This window comes from Stylophora pistillata, chromosome 9, assembly GCF_964205215.1.
Source record: "Stylophora pistillata chromosome 9, jaStyPist1.2, whole genome shotgun sequence".
NCBI lineage: Eukaryota > Metazoa > Cnidaria > Anthozoa > Scleractinia > Pocilloporidae > Stylophora > Stylophora pistillata.
The window spans coordinates 29,458,992-29,477,098 of record NC_142527.1 but is presented as its reverse complement, the minus strand read 5'-3'; the positions used below and the strand labels follow the sequence as shown (position 1 = coordinate 29,477,098).

The 18,107-nt window shown below is 39.6% G+C and overlaps 1 protein-coding gene across 2 annotated transcripts; it reads left to right on the top strand.

Moving 5' to 3' along the window:
* Position 1: 1 nt before the first annotated feature.
* Positions 2–18,085, top strand: LOC111338427 (host cell factor 2). Of its 2 annotated transcripts, none has more exons than XM_022944934.2 (18): positions 2–190; positions 345–478; positions 5,733–5,911; positions 6,590–6,795; positions 7,033–7,117; positions 7,210–7,316; positions 7,627–7,709; positions 8,337–8,399; positions 8,774–8,807; positions 8,896–8,979; positions 10,373–12,480; positions 12,977–13,111; positions 13,616–13,766; positions 14,544–14,581; positions 14,672–14,967; positions 15,114–15,148; positions 15,465–15,531; positions 15,678–18,085. In XM_022944934.2, the coding sequence occupies exons 1-18, from the start codon at positions 34–36 to the stop codon at positions 15,817–15,819; spliced, it is 4,104 nt and encodes a 1,367-aa protein (XP_022800669.2). In that variant the 5' UTR covers positions 2–33; the 3' UTR covers positions 15,820–18,085. The 2 variants fall into 2 exon arrangements, with proteins under 2 accessions (XP_022800669.2, XP_022800662.2); XM_022944927.2 differs by having other exon boundaries at positions 15,675–18,085.
* The last annotated feature ends 22 nt before the right edge of the window (positions 18,086–18,107 follow it).

The window sequence follows — 18,107 nt, the reverse complement described above, 5'->3', positions numbered from 1 at the left end:
ATTGTCTTTTGCGATGGCCCGTATAACAACAACATGGCGGCTACCATGAAATGGAAGCGTGTAACAAATTCTACTGGCCCTGTGCCGCGGCCAAGACATGGCCATCGAGCCGTAGCAATAAGAGAACTTATGGTCGTATTTGGTGGTGGAAATGAGGGAATTGTGGACGAGCTTCACGTGTATAACACAGGTAACACTCAGCGCGGAAGGGTACAGAACATGGCGGCCTCTATGACGTTTGTCTTCGCGCCAGAATTTTACGATGCGTTTTCGATGGCTCAGTGCCCTTGCTTAAGTAGTTCTGTTATTTCTCAATCTTATAATGTGTTCAATTTACTCTCTAGCGACGAATCAATGGTTTGTTCCTGCTGTGCGAGGAGATATTCCGCCGGGTTGTGCTGCGTACGGATTTATCGCTGATGGAACACGACTAATTATATTCGGAGGAATGGTTGAGTACGGAAGATATTCTAATGAGGTAACTTACCTCTTTTGTACATTTGTATCACTTTTATTTCTGTATTTTAAAAATGTTTACCTTGAAAATCTGTTCACTGATTTATTTATGCTGTTCTTTGTTTCTTTTCTTTTCTCGGTGGCAATATGTGTGAGCGCTTAAATGTCCAGGTTTTTTTTTCGTAGAAAAAAATATCTTTGTAAACAATTAGGTTTCGCGTGCATTGTTTTTATATTGAGAGGCGATCCATTAAGCTTAAAGTACGCAACATTGGCTTTCTTCTGTGATATCCGCTTCAATATAAGAAAAGTTAGATCTATACGGAGCATAAATTTAAGTAATTCAGTCTATTTTTAAATCCCAGATTGCGTGCGCATTTTCCATTGTGTTTACCTTCCGCTAAATCAAGGGCAATCATAAATCCTTTTTATTATTTTAGTGGAAAAACGTCTCCTTGAAATGTCCGATTTTCTCTTTTACACTTGAATCGTGCGTGAAATGGCATACCTGCTGTGTTTCTGATTCTTAGAGCGTTGAAAGTTTAAAATCATTCGCTGAACTGTTCGATCGCTTGCATTTCTTGCGTAAATTTCTTCTTTGTTTCAAACGTTCTTGTTTTCTGAATTGGGCTATCTAAGCACTGTATCGTACATCAAAGGATAAAACATGTCTTTTAAATCAGCTCTGACTCAAACGTTTTTTTTTTTTTTTTTTAAAAAAATTCGCGTTCGACTTCCTTTTTTTGCCCCATTTCTGCACCTAAATATTTTGAAAATTGATACACAATATCGTACTGAATATCATATTTGAACATCTTGCCTATATTGGCCTTGTCTCAAGTTACACATTGCAAAAATCAGATATTGGTTATTGGACCTGGTATCTCAAGTCTTTTATTTCACTTTCCTTATATGTGACCTTGATCAAGGCGTTTAGGAAGGATCTGTTGAAAAGTACATGTAATTTCTGTTGACGTAAAGCAGTATCCTTGGAGTCATAGGCTTCCATTTTTGGTCTGAACAGGTTTACACCATTTTGAATGATTTGTTTACTTTTTTTGTTTAGAGTAGGTTGTACAACAGTACTTTCATTGTATAGAACTCAATCAATGAATTCTTCAAGATGAGATTTTTCCCTTAAAAAATATCAGTTAGTCATGAGAAGTAAACGTTTTGCAGTGTTATGTCATCCGACACTTTGGTTTTTCTAAAGGAAATTATTTTTTATTAGAAAGTGATAATCTATCAGATACATTTCATTGAGCTACACATACAAAATCAGGGCTCGACACTAACTTTTCAACTTACTAGCTGAATGGCTAGTGACACCTTAGATGTTTTTAGATGTTATGACAATTTCAGTCTGTTTACCAGCCAAACTGGGTAGTGGAAATCGAAAGCCACTTGCCAAAACTGAATTTCTATCAGTCTGTGGCTAGTGGGCTACCATTAGTGTCAAGCCCTGAAAATGCTACAAAAAAAAAATTGAATATATATTTAGAGTAGAAATTTCAGTCACATTAAATTTGTGCTTTCCAAACTTAGGTAATCACATGGAAAAAGTATGATGTCTGACAGTAATTTCTGTTTTAATGATAAACTGTAAAATTGTTTGCTACTGTTATGTAACTATATTTTGACTTGCATGAAAAAAGTCCTTTCAGTTAGGTTTTTTAAATGAAATTTTAAAAGGGTTATGATTCTAATTTAAAATCCAACTTGGTCATTTCACAGGTTTACCAATCTATTTTAGCTGTGTGATAATTATTTTGACTAGAAATCTAAGCAATGCTTCATGGCTGCTGATTGCTCATCATAATATCAGTTTGGTATCATTAACACATTGAATTTTGGAATGTGAAAGTAAAACTAACAGTGCTGAAGTGTTCTTCCTGTGAGGAATGCATGTAGAAGTTTTGGCTTAGAAATCAAAAAGAAAATCTTGAGATGTATTAAGGGTAAGGTGTTGGTGGTCTGAACCTGTTTTGCAAATGTTGCATGTGTATTGAGAATGTGTCAGTGGTTGTGTTCCTCATCATCAGTGAAAATGAATTATTTACTACCAAAATGTAAGAAAATGTTTCAAAAGGAACGAAAATAAAATCTCTGGTCTGCTAATCAGTAGACATTTAATGTAAAACAGATGGTTTTTTGAATATCACATTATCTTCCCTGCTAAAAAGGATTCCTGCCTTATCTGGATTATTTAAACACATGCCTCCCAATGAGTCTAATTTCATGAATTTTGCCTTGCAATTATTTTCAAATGCCAGTCACACTTAATAAATATTGCTTCATAATGAAATTGTCCCTTAAAAAGTAACCTTATTGTCTGATTTTTTTCTTTTGCTGTTTTCAAGTTTAAACCTCTTACTATGGATGGCTGGTTCATAAAATATATTTTCCCAAACAGCAGTGATTTTGAATTTTAATGGATTATGTTCTTTTTAGGTGGTAAAATGTAAATAGAAAAACATTGATTAGCCTAAGTGAATTAATTTGACAACTTAGTTATTAAAGGGTTTGAAAGGAACTTAGCTATTTATCTTAAATAAACATTACCTTTTCAAAACTAGAGTAAACATTCTAAGTATCCCTTTCATGAACATGTCAATAACTTGTAACATTTTTTAGAAGCAGCATTATCAAATTTTTCTTCACTCTTTCAAAGTATGACTTTTTCTCTCCATACTTACTCTGTTAACTATTTTTTTTTTATTTGGGCATAGTGAATGTCATGTGGGGTACATTTAAGTTATCACAAAGTCAGAAGACAAAAAAAATTGTTCAACACTTCTGACCTTATCGGCACTATTAATGCTTGACAGATGAACCCCTCATATGATTTGGCTTATTACAAGTGTCCATGTTTGTGTTGTAGTTGAAAAAGAAATGTTAGGCTCTAGTGAATTTATAAAGGCTGATAGTTTCGAAAGAAACTGTTTGGGGCTGCGTCGGTGGGAGTAACGAAATAATTTGGATATATCAACAAAGTTGAAATGGTAAATTGGCCACCGTAACGATTACAAAAGCTGACATTTCAAGCGTTAACCCTTCGTCGGAGTGAAGGGCAAAGAGCGAAGGTACTTTTTAACAGATCCTGTACTCCGACGAAGGGCTAACGCTCGAAACGTCAACTTTTGTAATCGTTACGGTGGCCAATTTACCATTTCAACTTTGTTGATATATCCAAATTATTTAGTGAAGTTAAACTATCTTCATTTAATAGTTTTGTTGTTTCAAAATTAGATTGATAAATTTATAACAAATGAAACTAGAAATTAAAATACTTTAATTTGAAATCATTTTGACCTGGCACTGCAACCTAAATGTTGTCTGTAGCAAGTTCAAGGGGATGAAATTGATACATGTCATACATAAATTAGTTCTCTGTTCTAAATGTATCTTATAAATGGATCTCTTGACTACTATATAATTTGGCTATATCAACAAAGTTGGAATGGTAAATTGGCCACCGTAACGATTACAAAAGCTGATGTTTCGAGCCTTAGCCCTTTGTCGGAGCGAACAACTTCTTCAGACAAACCAATGGTTTAGCCATGGGCACCATAATGGGACCTAGCTATGCCAATGTTTTTGTAGGTTTTGTCTAACATCAATTTTTCAGCCAATACAATGGCTGCAAAACCTGAACTCTATGGTCGCTACATCGACAACTGTATCGGCGCTACCTCCTCTACCAGAGAGGAGCTCACTCAATTCATAATCGCAATCAATTCTTTTCACCCAGCTCTGAAATATACCTGGGAAATTTCTGACAATTCTTTATCCTTTTTAGACATCAAAGTTTCAACTGAAGGCAATGGTTTATGCACTAGTGTGTATTACAAACCTACAGACTCGCATAATTGCTTGTTATAGTAGGCTTTGCATCCATCTCACTTTAAGAATTCCATTACTTTTTCTCATTTTCTAAGACTTCATCATTTATGTAGTGATGACTCTGATATCCACCACAAATCAGAGTCAATGTGCCAGTTTTTCGATAAACGTGGTTACCCTGTTTCTGTCGTTCAAGCGGGTTACCACCGTGCCCAACTTATTGATCGACATTCAGCACTACAAACGTTGCATAAGGAAGATTCTGGCCGCAATCCATTCACTCTTGCGTTTCACCCTCACAACCACTCAGTTAAATCCATCATTCTTATAAACTTTAAATTACTTCAAAACGATCCAGAGACAAGCACTATCTTTTCACAGCCTCCGTTCATTTCATTCAAATGCGACAAAAACATAGGCAATTTTTTGGTCAGAAGTTCCTTTCAGACTAATGACCAACCAGGCACTTTTAAATGCGCTCATGCACGATGCAAAACATGTCCTTTCATCCACAACACTGATAAAATATCGGGACCTAAACAATCCACTAAGATCACCAATCACTTCACGTGCACCTCCACCAATGTAATCTATTTCATAACTTGCACTTATTGCAAAAATATATACATCGGTGAAACAGGCAGAAGACTAGGTGACCGATTCCGAGAACACCTTCGAGACGTGGAAAGGAATGACAAGTACACATTGAAACCAGTTGCTAGACATTTTAATTTCCCTAATCATTCTAAGCAACGTATGGCAATCTGCGGTCTTTCCTTACACTTAGGTAGCACGGAAAGCCATGAAACTCTTGAACAAAAGCTCATCTTTCAAACCGGCAGTCTAAATCCCACAGGCATCAACGAACGCTTTTCATTCCACTAATTTATTCATGTTTTTCTCGTTGCCATGTTCCCACCAATAACGTAGCTCCATTTTCTGCCTTTAAAAGCACACACAACCCACAATTCCTCTATTCGCTCCAACGAAGGGCTAACACTCGAAACGTCAGCTTTTGTAATTGTTACGGTGGCCAATTTACCATTTCAACTTTGTTGATATATCCAAACTATTTCATTACCCCCACCGACGCAGCCCCAAACAGTTTCTTTAGAAACTATCAGCCTCTCTTGACTACTGGCTTTCCATGCTGTATGCAGTCTTCTCCTTTATTGTAAGCATGACAGATTAAAAGTTTTAACCAGTAAAGCAATCCTTTTACCTTGCCTTACCTTTAAAGAATTCCAAGTGATTTTAGGCAGCTGTAAGAGGTACTACAAGCAGTGCATTTTGCCAGTTACATCCTGAAAAGAAGAACAATGTGCATGTAGTTGTCATTCTCACTTTATAACAACCCAGAAACACCAACAGTACTCTTTCAATTAGCATGAAATAACTGAAAATGTACTTTTTATCATTTTTGTTTTGGTTAGATGTATGAACTTCAAGCAAGTAGGTGGGAATGGAAGAAACTCAAACCAAAGGCACCTAAACCTCCAGGAGGACACCCCTGTCCTCGCCTTGGACACAGTTTTACAGCTGTTGGTCACAAAGCATATTTGTTTGCTGGTCTGGCTAATGACAGTGATGACCCAAAGAACAACATCCCCAGGTCTGGCTTACTTGCGTAGTCAAATCATTTGAAATGGTTGAACTATTCATTGTTTGGAGAAGACAGATATATGCTTTCAATCCTAAAATTTCAATATATTTCTCCTTACTGTCTGCGATACATTTCATATGATTGTGGCTCTGAGAAATTTAAGCCCAAGTAGGGTGTATCATAAAGTTGATCTTTTTCTTTGTTCTCATTGCCTTTTTGCTTGACAATTTATGATGATGCCAGGAAAATTATTCATTGGTCACTTGTGAGGATGAAATGTGTGGAGAATATCAAATTGAATGTATAGTTAACTGTTCAACATGATCTTGAAATGCAATATCATCACACCTTTTCATTTAATCGTGAATTTTGAAATACATCCAGAAAACAATATCAGGGGTGGTAGTAGGTCTTAAAAATTATAACATAGAAAGTTGTAGTCACAAATCATAGATTTTGGGGAAGATGATAGAGAATCTATATTTCATTAGCTAGGCTTGAAGCAAGTGTCCAAGTGCATGTCCCGCTTTATCATCGAACTACACCTACACCCTCTTCTCTTCACCCAACCTCCCTGTTGGTCTATTCTTGCCTTTCTCTATTGTTTTAAAGTTCATCTATCAAGAGAGGTGATGACAGTTTCTATCTTGAAGAAGGAATATTGAATTAAATTTTATGCATTTATAGGTATTTGAATGATCTTTATGTTATTGATATACGGACAAGCAGTAACCTACAGTGGGAGATGCCTGCAACATTTGGCATGACTCCCTCTCCAAGAGAGTCACACACATGTGTTGCCACTTCTGATTCAGACAACAAGAGACCCAGGCTTATTGTCTATGGTGGAATGAGTGGCTGCCGCTTAGGTGATCTGCACCAATTAGACATTGGTATGTAATTATTCAGAAATGCACTCCCTATTAAGTGATCTCTGTTTTTATGTGATTTTGGATTGCAAACTCTCCTCTGCATGCATTCATGGGAAAGTAGTTAATCTCAAACATAAAATAACTATATTTTGTAGGGATATATTCTGATGCCTTCCAGCAGGAAAGCTTCTATCTGTGTCGGTGTCACCAAATTTTATTAACTTTTTTTTTTTTTTCATTATTATTATTTTTATCAAGACACAATGACGTGGTCAAAACCAGCCATCAATAATGCCATTCCTCTTCCTAGAAGTCTTCACTCAGCAACCACCATTGGGAATAGGTTTGTGTTGCATCATATCCAGAAAAAGAATTTTTTGTTATGTTGGGAATTTTTCCTGTTGAGAATAAATGTTCTGCTGATTTCAATTGCAGGATGTTTGTGTTTGGGGGCTGGGTTCCTCTTGTGATGGATGAAGTGAAAGGGCGACAAGATGAGAAAGAATGGAAATGCACTAATTCCTTGGCATGCTTAAATTTAGGTTGGTTAATATATCTTTGACATGGCATGTTAAATTTACTATTGGTGTGAATTTTTGGATCATTTGGTTCATTAAAGGTATTAAATCTTTAATGATGAGTATGAAATTGCATAACTTCATCAATTTTCATTAAACTACACTTCCAAATAGCACGCGAGGGAACACTTGTTTCCTAGCAAAACTGATTGACTGTACCAACAGTTGTTTTCAGTTTTTACAGATAATTCAACTTTTTCACTAGCGGTACATGCAAGGTTCATATATAGGTGAAACACTGATCTAAATTTGTTGACTATTTATTTATTTCTAGAAACAATGACTTGGGAGAATGTAGTAATGGATCAGTATGACGACTCCATACCAAGAGCAAGGGCTGGACACTGTAGTGTAGCTGTGAGTGTTGGCTATTTGTTGTGGTCATGTTACATGAAACAGTTGGAAATACACTGGGCAAATGAAAAGCATACTTAACTGTGGAGTAAAGGGGCTGGGTGTGAACACTTTGTATTGTGTTCCTTGGCAAAACACTTAACTATCAAAGTGTGGCTCATCACCAAGACGTAAAATTGAGTACAAGGTACACCAACAAATTCTAAGGGAAACTGGACAATCTGGGAGGTGGTGGTGGTGATAGTGTAGCATAAATCCAACAGAAGAAGCTTTTCTCCCACCCTTTTGATTTTATGAACACTGAGATGAGCTCAGGTTGCTGTCAGTATCGTATCTGTTTGCTCGCTTTAAATGTTACATAAGGATAAATTGAGGAAAAATCACCACAAATCAGAACACTAGGTGGTCATGAGTATTGCAGTGTATGTATCGTAACAACATGCTGAGTACAATTTTTATCTTGTAATCAATCGGTCAAGTGCAAATCTTAACAAAAAGTCGCAGATCATAAAACAGGTAGTTCACTTCAGATCGTGTCTTACACTTTGGAGATAGTAAATCTCTTCGTGTTGCATAATAAATCATAGGAGATATAGAATCTCATTTTGGTGCTGTATTTGGTTTCGTCAGATTAATACCAGGTTATATTTGTGGAGTGGTCGAGATGGCTACAGAAAAGCGTGGAACAATCAGGTCTGTTCATCCATCCACTCACTTGAAATTTGTTGAGTAGTCAGTTTGAATTGAGAAGTAGCAGTTGATTGTTACAACTGATTGTGTGGGTGAGCGTGTCGACATTGCTGTTATCAGTATCAGTGACTGACATTTTGACAAAGAAGGAGTACATCATCATCAATACCAAGCAGGGAGTTGATTGTCAGTCACGCTTTAGTAGTCTGGATTGTGAAAATGAGAACTAATAGTGAGGTAGAAGGAGTGAAAGGTTGAAGCAGAGTTTCCCCATAGTTGATTGGATCATCTCAGTCACCTCCATCAGATGGAAACAGTGCTATAATAATAACAATACCATTGTGTATCTCGTAAAATCTTTTCTTCTTCTGTCAAAGGTGTGCTGCAAAGATTTGTGGTATCTTGAAACAGGTGAGTTTCCATTTCTGTTCTGCTGTGGAAATGTATTATGATTGTACAAATCCAGCAAAGTATGCAACTGCCTTTTCTTAAATTTCAGAAAAACCACCTGCTCCAAGTCGCGTGCAGTTGGTCCGAGCGAGCACCACCACCTTGGAAGTTTGTTGGGGATCTGTACCAACTGGTAAGGTTTACAATTTTAATTGAATCTCATCAGACTGTAATTTGAAAATCCTTAGTGGATTCTATGGAAGTTCTTTTAGCACGACACTAAAATGTAAATGGGCATTAGGACGTCATCAGAACAGTCCATGGAAGCAGCAATGAAGAGGTAACCGAGGGATAAGTGATTTATGAGCGATTGATGCAAGAAGGCATTTCATCTATGTGTCAAAGTCCATAACCCTGTAACCTTTAAACTTCCAAGATCTGATTATGAATTCTCCCCTCTTGTTGCTACACATTTTTTTTGTAAATTGGTTACAAGAATTTGGTGTTTAATCAAGGTAACAACTTTTACCTGATAAGTTTGAGTATTCTCATTACCTGTTTGTTGGATCATGTATGGATATTCAGTGGTTTCATTAACATTTTCAGGAGTAGGACAACTGCTTTTCAAAGGCGGGCAAAACTTTTTGAACTGTACTTCTTTTTAACATATACTTTCCTCCAGGTGGGCAAAACCATCCTCACAACTGGTCAATTTGCCAGGTGCCCGGCCCTTAATGAAACCCCTGGATATTATAGGGAGAAGTTTATTTATTTATTTATTTAGAGATTTACCATAAGGTGGGTGTAGAAACAATAGGACTCTCACTCCCCTACTAGGTTTCTACACCCTGGAAACCCAACCCACCCATCCCATCCCCGGGGAGGACATCCACCACACAGTGATCTCGTGCGTGGGAAATTAACGTCTCCTACCCCCAACACTGCAGGAGACTGGACCTACGGTTTATTCGTCCTTATCTGAGAAGACTAGAATGTCTATCCATTTCTTGATATTATAGAAAGGTAGCACATTGTCCTTAGTAATTTTAAGACCTTGGGTGTTGGTCCGGCCGAGGCTTGAACCCTCGACCTCCCGCACAACAGTCCAGCACTCTATCCATTGAGCTAACCGGGAGGCAGTTAGTCACAGGTTAATCACTTTTAGGAAGTATAGGGTCAACCCTCAAGAGTGACTAGCATCTAATTTCTCCTTACAATGTCACCCTGGATCACACATTAGGGTTATGGGAATAAAGGAAATGATCACCAACTAAAGAAGCTTTTGATTGCAAAACAAGTTCTCCTTGTCAGAACTTCAGGAAATGTATAGAGGACAGTATGGAGAATATGCATACTGATGTAAGAATGATGCGGGAAACGTTGATCAAAGCATTTTCTAAAATCATCGAGAGAAATAATTGGGGTTCTCACATCAACATAGAGACAACTTGTAATTTTGTTGAATGAAAGGAGAAAGTCCATGGATATTTAGACATATCTACTATTGATTGCATAGTAAGATGCAGTGTAATGTCATCCTTGTATAATTCATGATACACAGCTTACCTTCTCTGTTTTCTTTGTAGCGGATGCCTATTTACTGCAGTTACAGAAGTATGAGCTTCCTCCAACGCCACCTGCGACACCAGTCAAAGCACCTTTTACACCAAGTGGGTCTGGAAGTCCTGCATTGATGAAAACACCTGTGCCAGGAGGAAGCCCTTCAGCAGGAGTTGTGAAGGCTTCACCACCAAATGGAAAGATCGCATCTTCACCTTCTGTCACGCCTACACCAGTTAATCAAGTTGGAAACCCTAAAGTCGTTATGCAGTCACCTTCACAGCCTCCTAAGGCACAAGCTCCGTCTGCTACACCAGCTGGGAAGCCTGTGACTGTTGCACAGAAGATGAGCCCAGCTGCCAGTCCTGCGGCAGGTGTAATGAAGGCCTCTGTAGCTCTGTCTACAGTCTCTACAACGGGACAATCTGCAGCAACAGCCGCCACTACAGTGGCATCTGGTACCAAGACAGCCATACAGGGTCAGGCTGCCAATCAAGCACTGCCAGCTTCCACACTAACTAATCAGGGGCTGACATTGTTAAGAGCCCCAGTCCAACTTCCGCCCGGTGTCCAAGCTACCATGATCACGAATGCTCAGGGTATCCCCGTAATGCGTCTTCAAGGAGCAGGAATTCAAGGAACGGCACCAGTTACGTTGGTCACTTCTCAAGTGGGTGCAACGCAGCTACAAGGTGCAACCATTGTCCGTATGGCTACACCTATCGCTGGTGCTGCAGCTGCCGGAACAACAACTGGAACAGTTTTGAGATTGCCTGTGCAAAGTGGAGGGACCAGTGTACAAGGAACAGCAGTGCTCAAGATTCCAGTCACCTCATCTATACAGATGCCTGGTGCGGCTGGGCTGACCTTCACTGCTATGGCGGGAACCACTGGACAAGCTGCTGTAATAAAACAGCAGCTTCCAGTCACAGTTCCTACAAACCTACCCCCGGGTACTCAATTGAAGGTTGGTCCTCAGGGCCAGCTCACTGCAGTTGGACCGGGTGGTATTCCTGTGCAGCTGACCTTGCAAAATGTGAAGGGGCAAGTGGCGCAAGGAGCTACGCTTACGACACCGACAGTTCTCCAACTAGCCGGCTCTTCACCAGTGAAGGTTACAAACACATCTCAACTGGTGTCTTCTTCCATATCTCCTCAGAAAGTCACATCATCGACCCAGAGTTCAACTGCAGTCGGCAGGCTTCCAATAACTACCACCAATGTGGTGTCCAGTGCCAAAACAGTGGTGACTGCTACAGCTAGTACTACTCCTTGTGCAGCTGTGGCTGAAAAGATTGTGGCTGTTAGTAAGGTGACTTCATCACCAGTGGTGTCGTCCACTTCTGGACCTACCTCTGCTCAAGCCTCCAAAGGTCTTGAACAAAAAACGTTAGCGAAGGCTTCCGCCACGCAGAATCTTACGATGGGTAATCTACCAATCAGCAAACAAGTTACCCCAGTATCAACACAGGCTGGGAAAGTAACAGTGGTGGCGAGTAGCAGTGCTTCGGGAATAGTAACAACGGCAGTGTCCGCAGCAACCATTACATCCTCGCCAATCAAAGCTCGAACGTTAACGACGGTGGCATCTCGTGGTACTGTAGCATCTACTGCAGTTACATCAAGTGTGCAGCCTGTAAAGACAACAGTATCAGTCAGCGCCACCGTACCGAAACCTGCAACCCCAACAGTAATAGCAACGGTTACAACGCCAACACCAGTCCTGTCTGCTGCCAGTGTGGCAAGAGTGACATCCGCTCAATCCACAGCGCCATCCACTTCAACGCAGTTGTCCAGAACAGCAAGTGTGTCCACTGCAGGGTTAGTGAAGTCAACAGCTGGCATTGTTAAAGCAACAGCAGTTACTGGGACGCCGGTGGTTTCAGCAGTGTCGACCCCTCTTGTGTCTACGTCAGTGTCCAGTAGTACTCCTGTGGCCGTTGTGTCCCCACTGGTGTCATCCACAAGGCCTGGTGCGACTGTGGCAGCAGCCTCTCCCGCCAAAATGACGACAACATCGCCTGCAACGGCCAACACCAAACCGTCACAAGTCAGCTCTGCTTTTACACCGACGGTGAACGGTGGAGTCGGTGCAACGACTTATCGATCAGCAACACCGACCACAATAACAAAGGTATTATTACCTTAACGTTTTCCAGTTTGCAAAAGACTAGAAGAATATTTATTATTATCGTGACCCGTACTCACTGGTAAGAACCTTTTGTTCGTATGTTATTACCGTATGTGGTTTCACCATTTGATAAGGATACATTTTATTCTCGGAAACCGCACGATTTTGGGTTTTCTTTCTTTTTTCCGTTATGAATTCAATTTTGATCCTCAATTGGCCTGTTTTGAGTCAAGTACAGGTCAAAATTCGAATAGAATCAGAAAAAAAAAACATGCGCACAAGGGGAAGTAAGAAAACGCCAGACTGCCGTTTACGCAAGAGCCTATTATTACGTTGCAGGCACTATTTTTCTTATGCACCAAGGGTGAAAATCTGTGAGGGAAAAACCGATACATAAAATTCTCTTCCATGTTGTTAAACGGGATCATTTTACCTCAGACTAACGAGTAAAAAATCTCTTAATGCCTGAGCGAACAGTTGTGTTTACTCACCTGATTAGGTACAAAGACCAGCCAAGCCAACGTATACAAGGAAACTGCAGCCCTCGAATCAATGGTATGATGTGGGAATCGTCAAGGGAATCTCTATGATGGTGACGCATTATTATTTATCGAACGATAGCACAAGTAACGAGGTACGTTATGATACAAGCCAGAGATGTAACGAGTTAGAATCATAAAGACAAGAGTCGGGTATTTTTGTGATGCTATCATGTAAGTCATGTTGTGGCGAAGTCGATATTAGAGAGAATTTTCAATAATGACTGGAACCCTTTGACTCTCAAGATCTCGTTGCTAATTTTCCTAACCGTCTGTCTTACAATTCTTATGATGTTACTTTGGAGAATTTGGTGTTGGATCAACTATCAATCCCCTAATTGATACTTTTTTTTTTACTCTCATCACTTTTCTCTTTGATATTGTATTTATATTGTAAGGAGAAATTCCGCCTTGGTCATTCAAGGGTTAAATTGAGATTAGAGCAATTGGACTGTGTCATTGAGTTGTTTAGGTCGTCGCTTTTCAGCCGATATATCAAGTGAAAGCTCCCATAGGCTGCTGATTCTGTGGTTCTTTCGATAGTTTTTGTTTTTGCCAAAGGCAAAAAATTATTTGACGTAGCTTCTTTATTTTTTCAGGGAAATCTTGACGTCGAAAGCAGCTCCGAACAAAGTGTAAAGAAACAGGAACTTTTACCAGGGACAGCTTACAAATTCCGTGTGGCGGCCATCAATGCGTGTGGTAGAGGGCCATTTAGTGATGTGTCAGCTTTTAAAACGTGTCTGCCAGGTAAGAGGAGCTTTTTAGTGAACTTTTAACGAAATTTTTTGTTAAGCTCATGTGGGGCCTCTTGCTGATTAGAGAAACGCCGAAAAATTGTCCTCGCCAAAAATTATCGAGTTAGTGTGAGACGTTGTCAGCATTATGGCGATGCCCAACTTTCTACGAGCTCTCTACTGTTATTTTGTTAGTGTTTCGAGAGGTGTCTGGAGATCTTGGTTCCAGGTTCTCGTGCATGTGTTTCACATTACGGCACAACCTGCTTAATGAAAGACAACGTGTTTTTAACAAAGGATATAAGTTACCCGTCGTGTTACGACATACCGTACGTTACACCTTGTCATGTTTTGTCACTTCACATCATTCTATTTCCAGTCATGCCACGACAAGCATTGCCTTGTTTTGTTCCGCCACGTCATGCAACATCGTTTCATGTTTTTTGTCACGTTACATCACTCTATTTCCAGTCATGCCACGACAAGCGATGCCCTCTTTTTATATTTTATATTTTCTTTTATATTCAGTTCTATTCTCAGTTTGACATATTATATTGTTTAAGTTAATTTTTAAATTAATCAAAAGTGTAATGCGCTTTTGATCATTGCATGTAAAAAGCGCACTATGAATTGATAAATTATTATTATTATTATTATTATTATTATTATTATTATTATTTTGTCAGGCACGTCACGTCATGCCATGTCAGTTCATGGTATGTCACCCCGTCATATCACTACGCAGTTCTTTCTTGTTTTTCAAATCCAACCTTATTTTATTGTTTGGCAGGTTTCCCTGGAGCCCCGTCAGCTATTAAAATCAGCAAGGTTTGCTCTAGTGTTGTGTGAAGTCAGTTTTATCCTCGTTTTATTTAGAAACATCAATTTAAAATTAACGTTCTCTCATTTCCTCCGCAGAATGCAGAGGGTGCCCATCTATCGTGGGAAGCTCCGTCCAATACGGCGGGTAACGTGAGCGAATACTCCGTGTATCTGGCCATACGCAGTCAGTCAGCCAATCCGTCAGACGAGAAGCCAGTGGCCGGTTTAACTTCCTCTACAAGCTCCACCCCAGTCCAGCTCGCCTTTGTACGCGTTTATTGTGGTGCCCAACCCACTTGCACAGTCAGCACGGCAACTCTTCAAAGCGCGCATATCGACTTCTCCACCAAGCCCGCTATTATCTTCAGAATTGCTGCCAAGAATGATAAAGGGTGAGGAAAAACATTTGCTGTTACTTTGGCATTTTGTGTCACAGATAACTCTTTGGTGCATATTGCAGGGTTAACCAGCGTTGAACGAAAGATCTAAACTAAAGTGTTATTTATTTATTACTATTTTTTCGTTATTTTCCTTCCAGCTATGGTCCGGCAACACAAGTGAGATGGCTTCAAGGTGAGAAATTTCTCCGTCCTAGCCTTGGTTAACGATAAGCGCAAAATTTTCAAGGCCTTCAGTTCCATTCGGTGTTAATTTTCTTCATGCTCGAGCCACATTGGTTCCTTTTCAGATTAGTTTTGCATCTTTTATGTGGGTCCACGTTCCCCAAACGACTGTTGAAAGCTCAAACTTAGCTTGGGTCCAAGGGAAATTGTCTATCGCACTAAGAATGAATCAAAGTAACTCGACGTTACCAATTAAGTTTAAAACTCTCCTAGGTCTTGTTTTAATCGTTACCTCTAACGTAGTAGCGTTGACTTTATTCTACCAGATGTGAGAGACTTGAAAGATGGCCAACTTGCGGTCAAGACAACAACGAAACGGTCAGCCGCAGATAGGTGAGTAGCACTGGGTATTAATCCTAGTTAACCCTTGAACCACTGAGAGAGTGTGGCTTTTCATTTCTCCTTTCAATATCATTGTTGATCAGTTCTAACGCATATATGTACCACTGTCTGACAACGCGACGTTTGTTTTCCAGTAGCCGCTCAGCAGATTCGTCCAAGAGGGCCAAGAAAGAAAAAGAGAAAAAGGAAGAAAAGGTGAAAAAAGAGAAAGATACTGAAAAAGAAAAAGATGCATCACAAAGCGACGCCGCCATGACAAAAGAAACAAAAGAATCATAATATAAATACCTTGCACAGACAGAGATACAATTATTTTATTCAGAAAACTCGTCTCAATAGTGAACTTTCTCGGTGGTAAAGCAGGCAGGCCATTTCTTACCGTGGTGAGTTTTTTGTTGTTGTTGTCAATCCATTAAACCCAGACTCTAGTGAAGGTAATTACTCTCCAACAGACAGAACAGGCGCAATTTTTCTCGAGTCCAGGCACGAGTCACACGCGAGGGGAAAGAGCTCCTTCTCTCGCGCTCGAACTCGCCCTCTGAGTTTTCCCCGCTTCGGCCTTCATTCTCCCGCAAAACGCTGAAAAGATGCGCTCATTCTGCCGGTTTGTTTTTGGTTTACACCAAAGCGAATAGCATCCAGTTGAATTTAAAAGCGAAAAAATACTTCATTGTGTTGGATATAATTTAAAAATGGAAATAAGAGAGTTAAATTCTGCGGTTTGGTGGCGAAAAAGTTTTCAGTGTATCTTTATCACGGTGTAGGGATTTGTTTTGTCTGTTTTGCTGCCGAGAACGTACCGTTTATTTTATCGTACAGAGGAATTCGTATATTACCGTCTTAGGTTGCCTTTAGTTGGGCTTCGTAACGAAAATGTGGGATGTATAAGGGGAACATTCTGAAAGTATATTGATTTGTTTCTTTTCCCACAATCCAATTGGGGGGCTCGGTCACTTAGATTTTGCCTACGTACGTCGGAGCCAACAATTGTCAGTGGCTTGAGTTGTTTTCTTTTGGTACCTCATGAACTCGGGTTTTCCGGAGTAGGTAGCTTAGGCAACAATGACGGTGACGCCTTACAGTGGAAGTGGTCTGTCTCTTTTGAACCCCTTTAGTGAGTAAATATGTTTACTGTGCCTTATGCATCAGGTCTATCCATCAGGTTTGAGCACGCTACCCAACCGCAGGTCGCCGCAAAAAATTTCGAAGGCAAGTTGTAACGACAGTTCCCTTCGTTTCAAATTGAAATTTGTTGAAAAAAAGAGTTGTCTGTGCGACCACAATTTTTGTCCCCGAAGCAAGTCGCATGAATTCAAGGTGTCCTTTGCAGAGATTGATTAAGTCCGTGCGATTTGTTGTAGAAGCAGCTCACTCTATTAGTAAAAGAGACCTAAAGAGGCAGCTGTTGGTCTGTGATGGAAGAAGTCCAGTTCTGTAGAAAACCGTACCGTTGTTATTCAGGTTGATGATGCCGAAAGTCTCACTTGTTTTTTGCCGATTACGTTTAAATCATTTGTTTTTACCACTTTATTGTCGCCGTGGTGTTGCTTAAGATCCCTAATAGATCCATTTTCAGTTTTTTCCTTTCTCTTACGATTGGATTTGCTGATTATTTTGGTTTTGGATTACGACACGTAATTGAAATGCACTCGAAAGTTTTCTCGGGATTTCCGGGTCTTAAAACTAGACACAAGCTTACAATGTCAGGCGATTGGTGACTTGCTTCATACCTCGCATTGCGGTGTGTTCTTGTTCGAATACTAAGGGAAAGAAATAACTGCAAACTTGTTGTCTTCGGGGGAATCTTAATCCCAAGGGATTTTGCCATAGAATAATCTCAAGTATCCCTAGGGATTGCCCAAGGGATCACGTTGAGCATTAAATGTCCTATCAGTTTTAATCTCTATTTTTTGTGAAAAGATAATTTTTTTCCTTATGGAAGGAAACCTGTGGGCTCGCATCCTTGTTGTACAGTGTGTTACCTTATTCAAAGAGCTTCTCAACCTCTTACCTCCCAAGATCTGATTTGCAGTTCTCCTTACCAGTGTCTATACATTTACTTGTCGATAAGTCAGGAGAATTTGGTGCTCTATCAAGGTAACGCTCCTAAGCTCTCAGTTCGTGTATTCTGTTCGTGTATTTTGAAAGAAGTGACTTCTTAATCTCTTCCGGGAGATAAACGGTTAAAGCTATTAGCGATTCGGAAAGTTTAACTGTAAATATGTATACCTTGAAGTTCTTGCAGTATCGTGGCAGAACAAACCATTTTAATGATTCCATATTAGTCAGTGCACTCATAATTTATTTTAATGTAGTTATTTAACTCGATGACGGATTTAACGGTGTAGTGCTATACGTGTCTTGAAGTACATTTAATATGAAAAGAGAGATCAGTTCAGTTTGTACACTTGAAAAGTTAGAGAAGGCCATGGAAAACTTTTTAGTCTGGGGATTTTGTAAGAAGAAAAGTATTAAGTGTAAATGCATTTACCTATATTCAAAGACAGTCGCTTCGGATTAAAGAGCGAAACTTCCGGACAAAGTATATTGATTGCTTTTGGGTGTCA

Excerpts from the sequence above, each read along its gene's own strand:
- LOC111338427 (XM_022944927.2), top strand. The coding sequence starts at position 34 with ATGGCGGCTACCATGAAATGGAAGCGTGTAACAAATTCTACTGGCCCT. Across the intron at positions 7,317-7,626 it reads CTTGGCATGCTTAAATTTAG|AAACAATGACTTGGGAGAAT; the intron begins GTTGGTTAATAT and ends ATTTATTTCTAG. Across the intron at positions 15,532-15,674 it reads AAACGGTCAGCCGCAGATAG|TAGCCGCTCAGCAGATTCGT; the intron begins GTGAGTAGCACT and ends TTTGTTTTCCAG.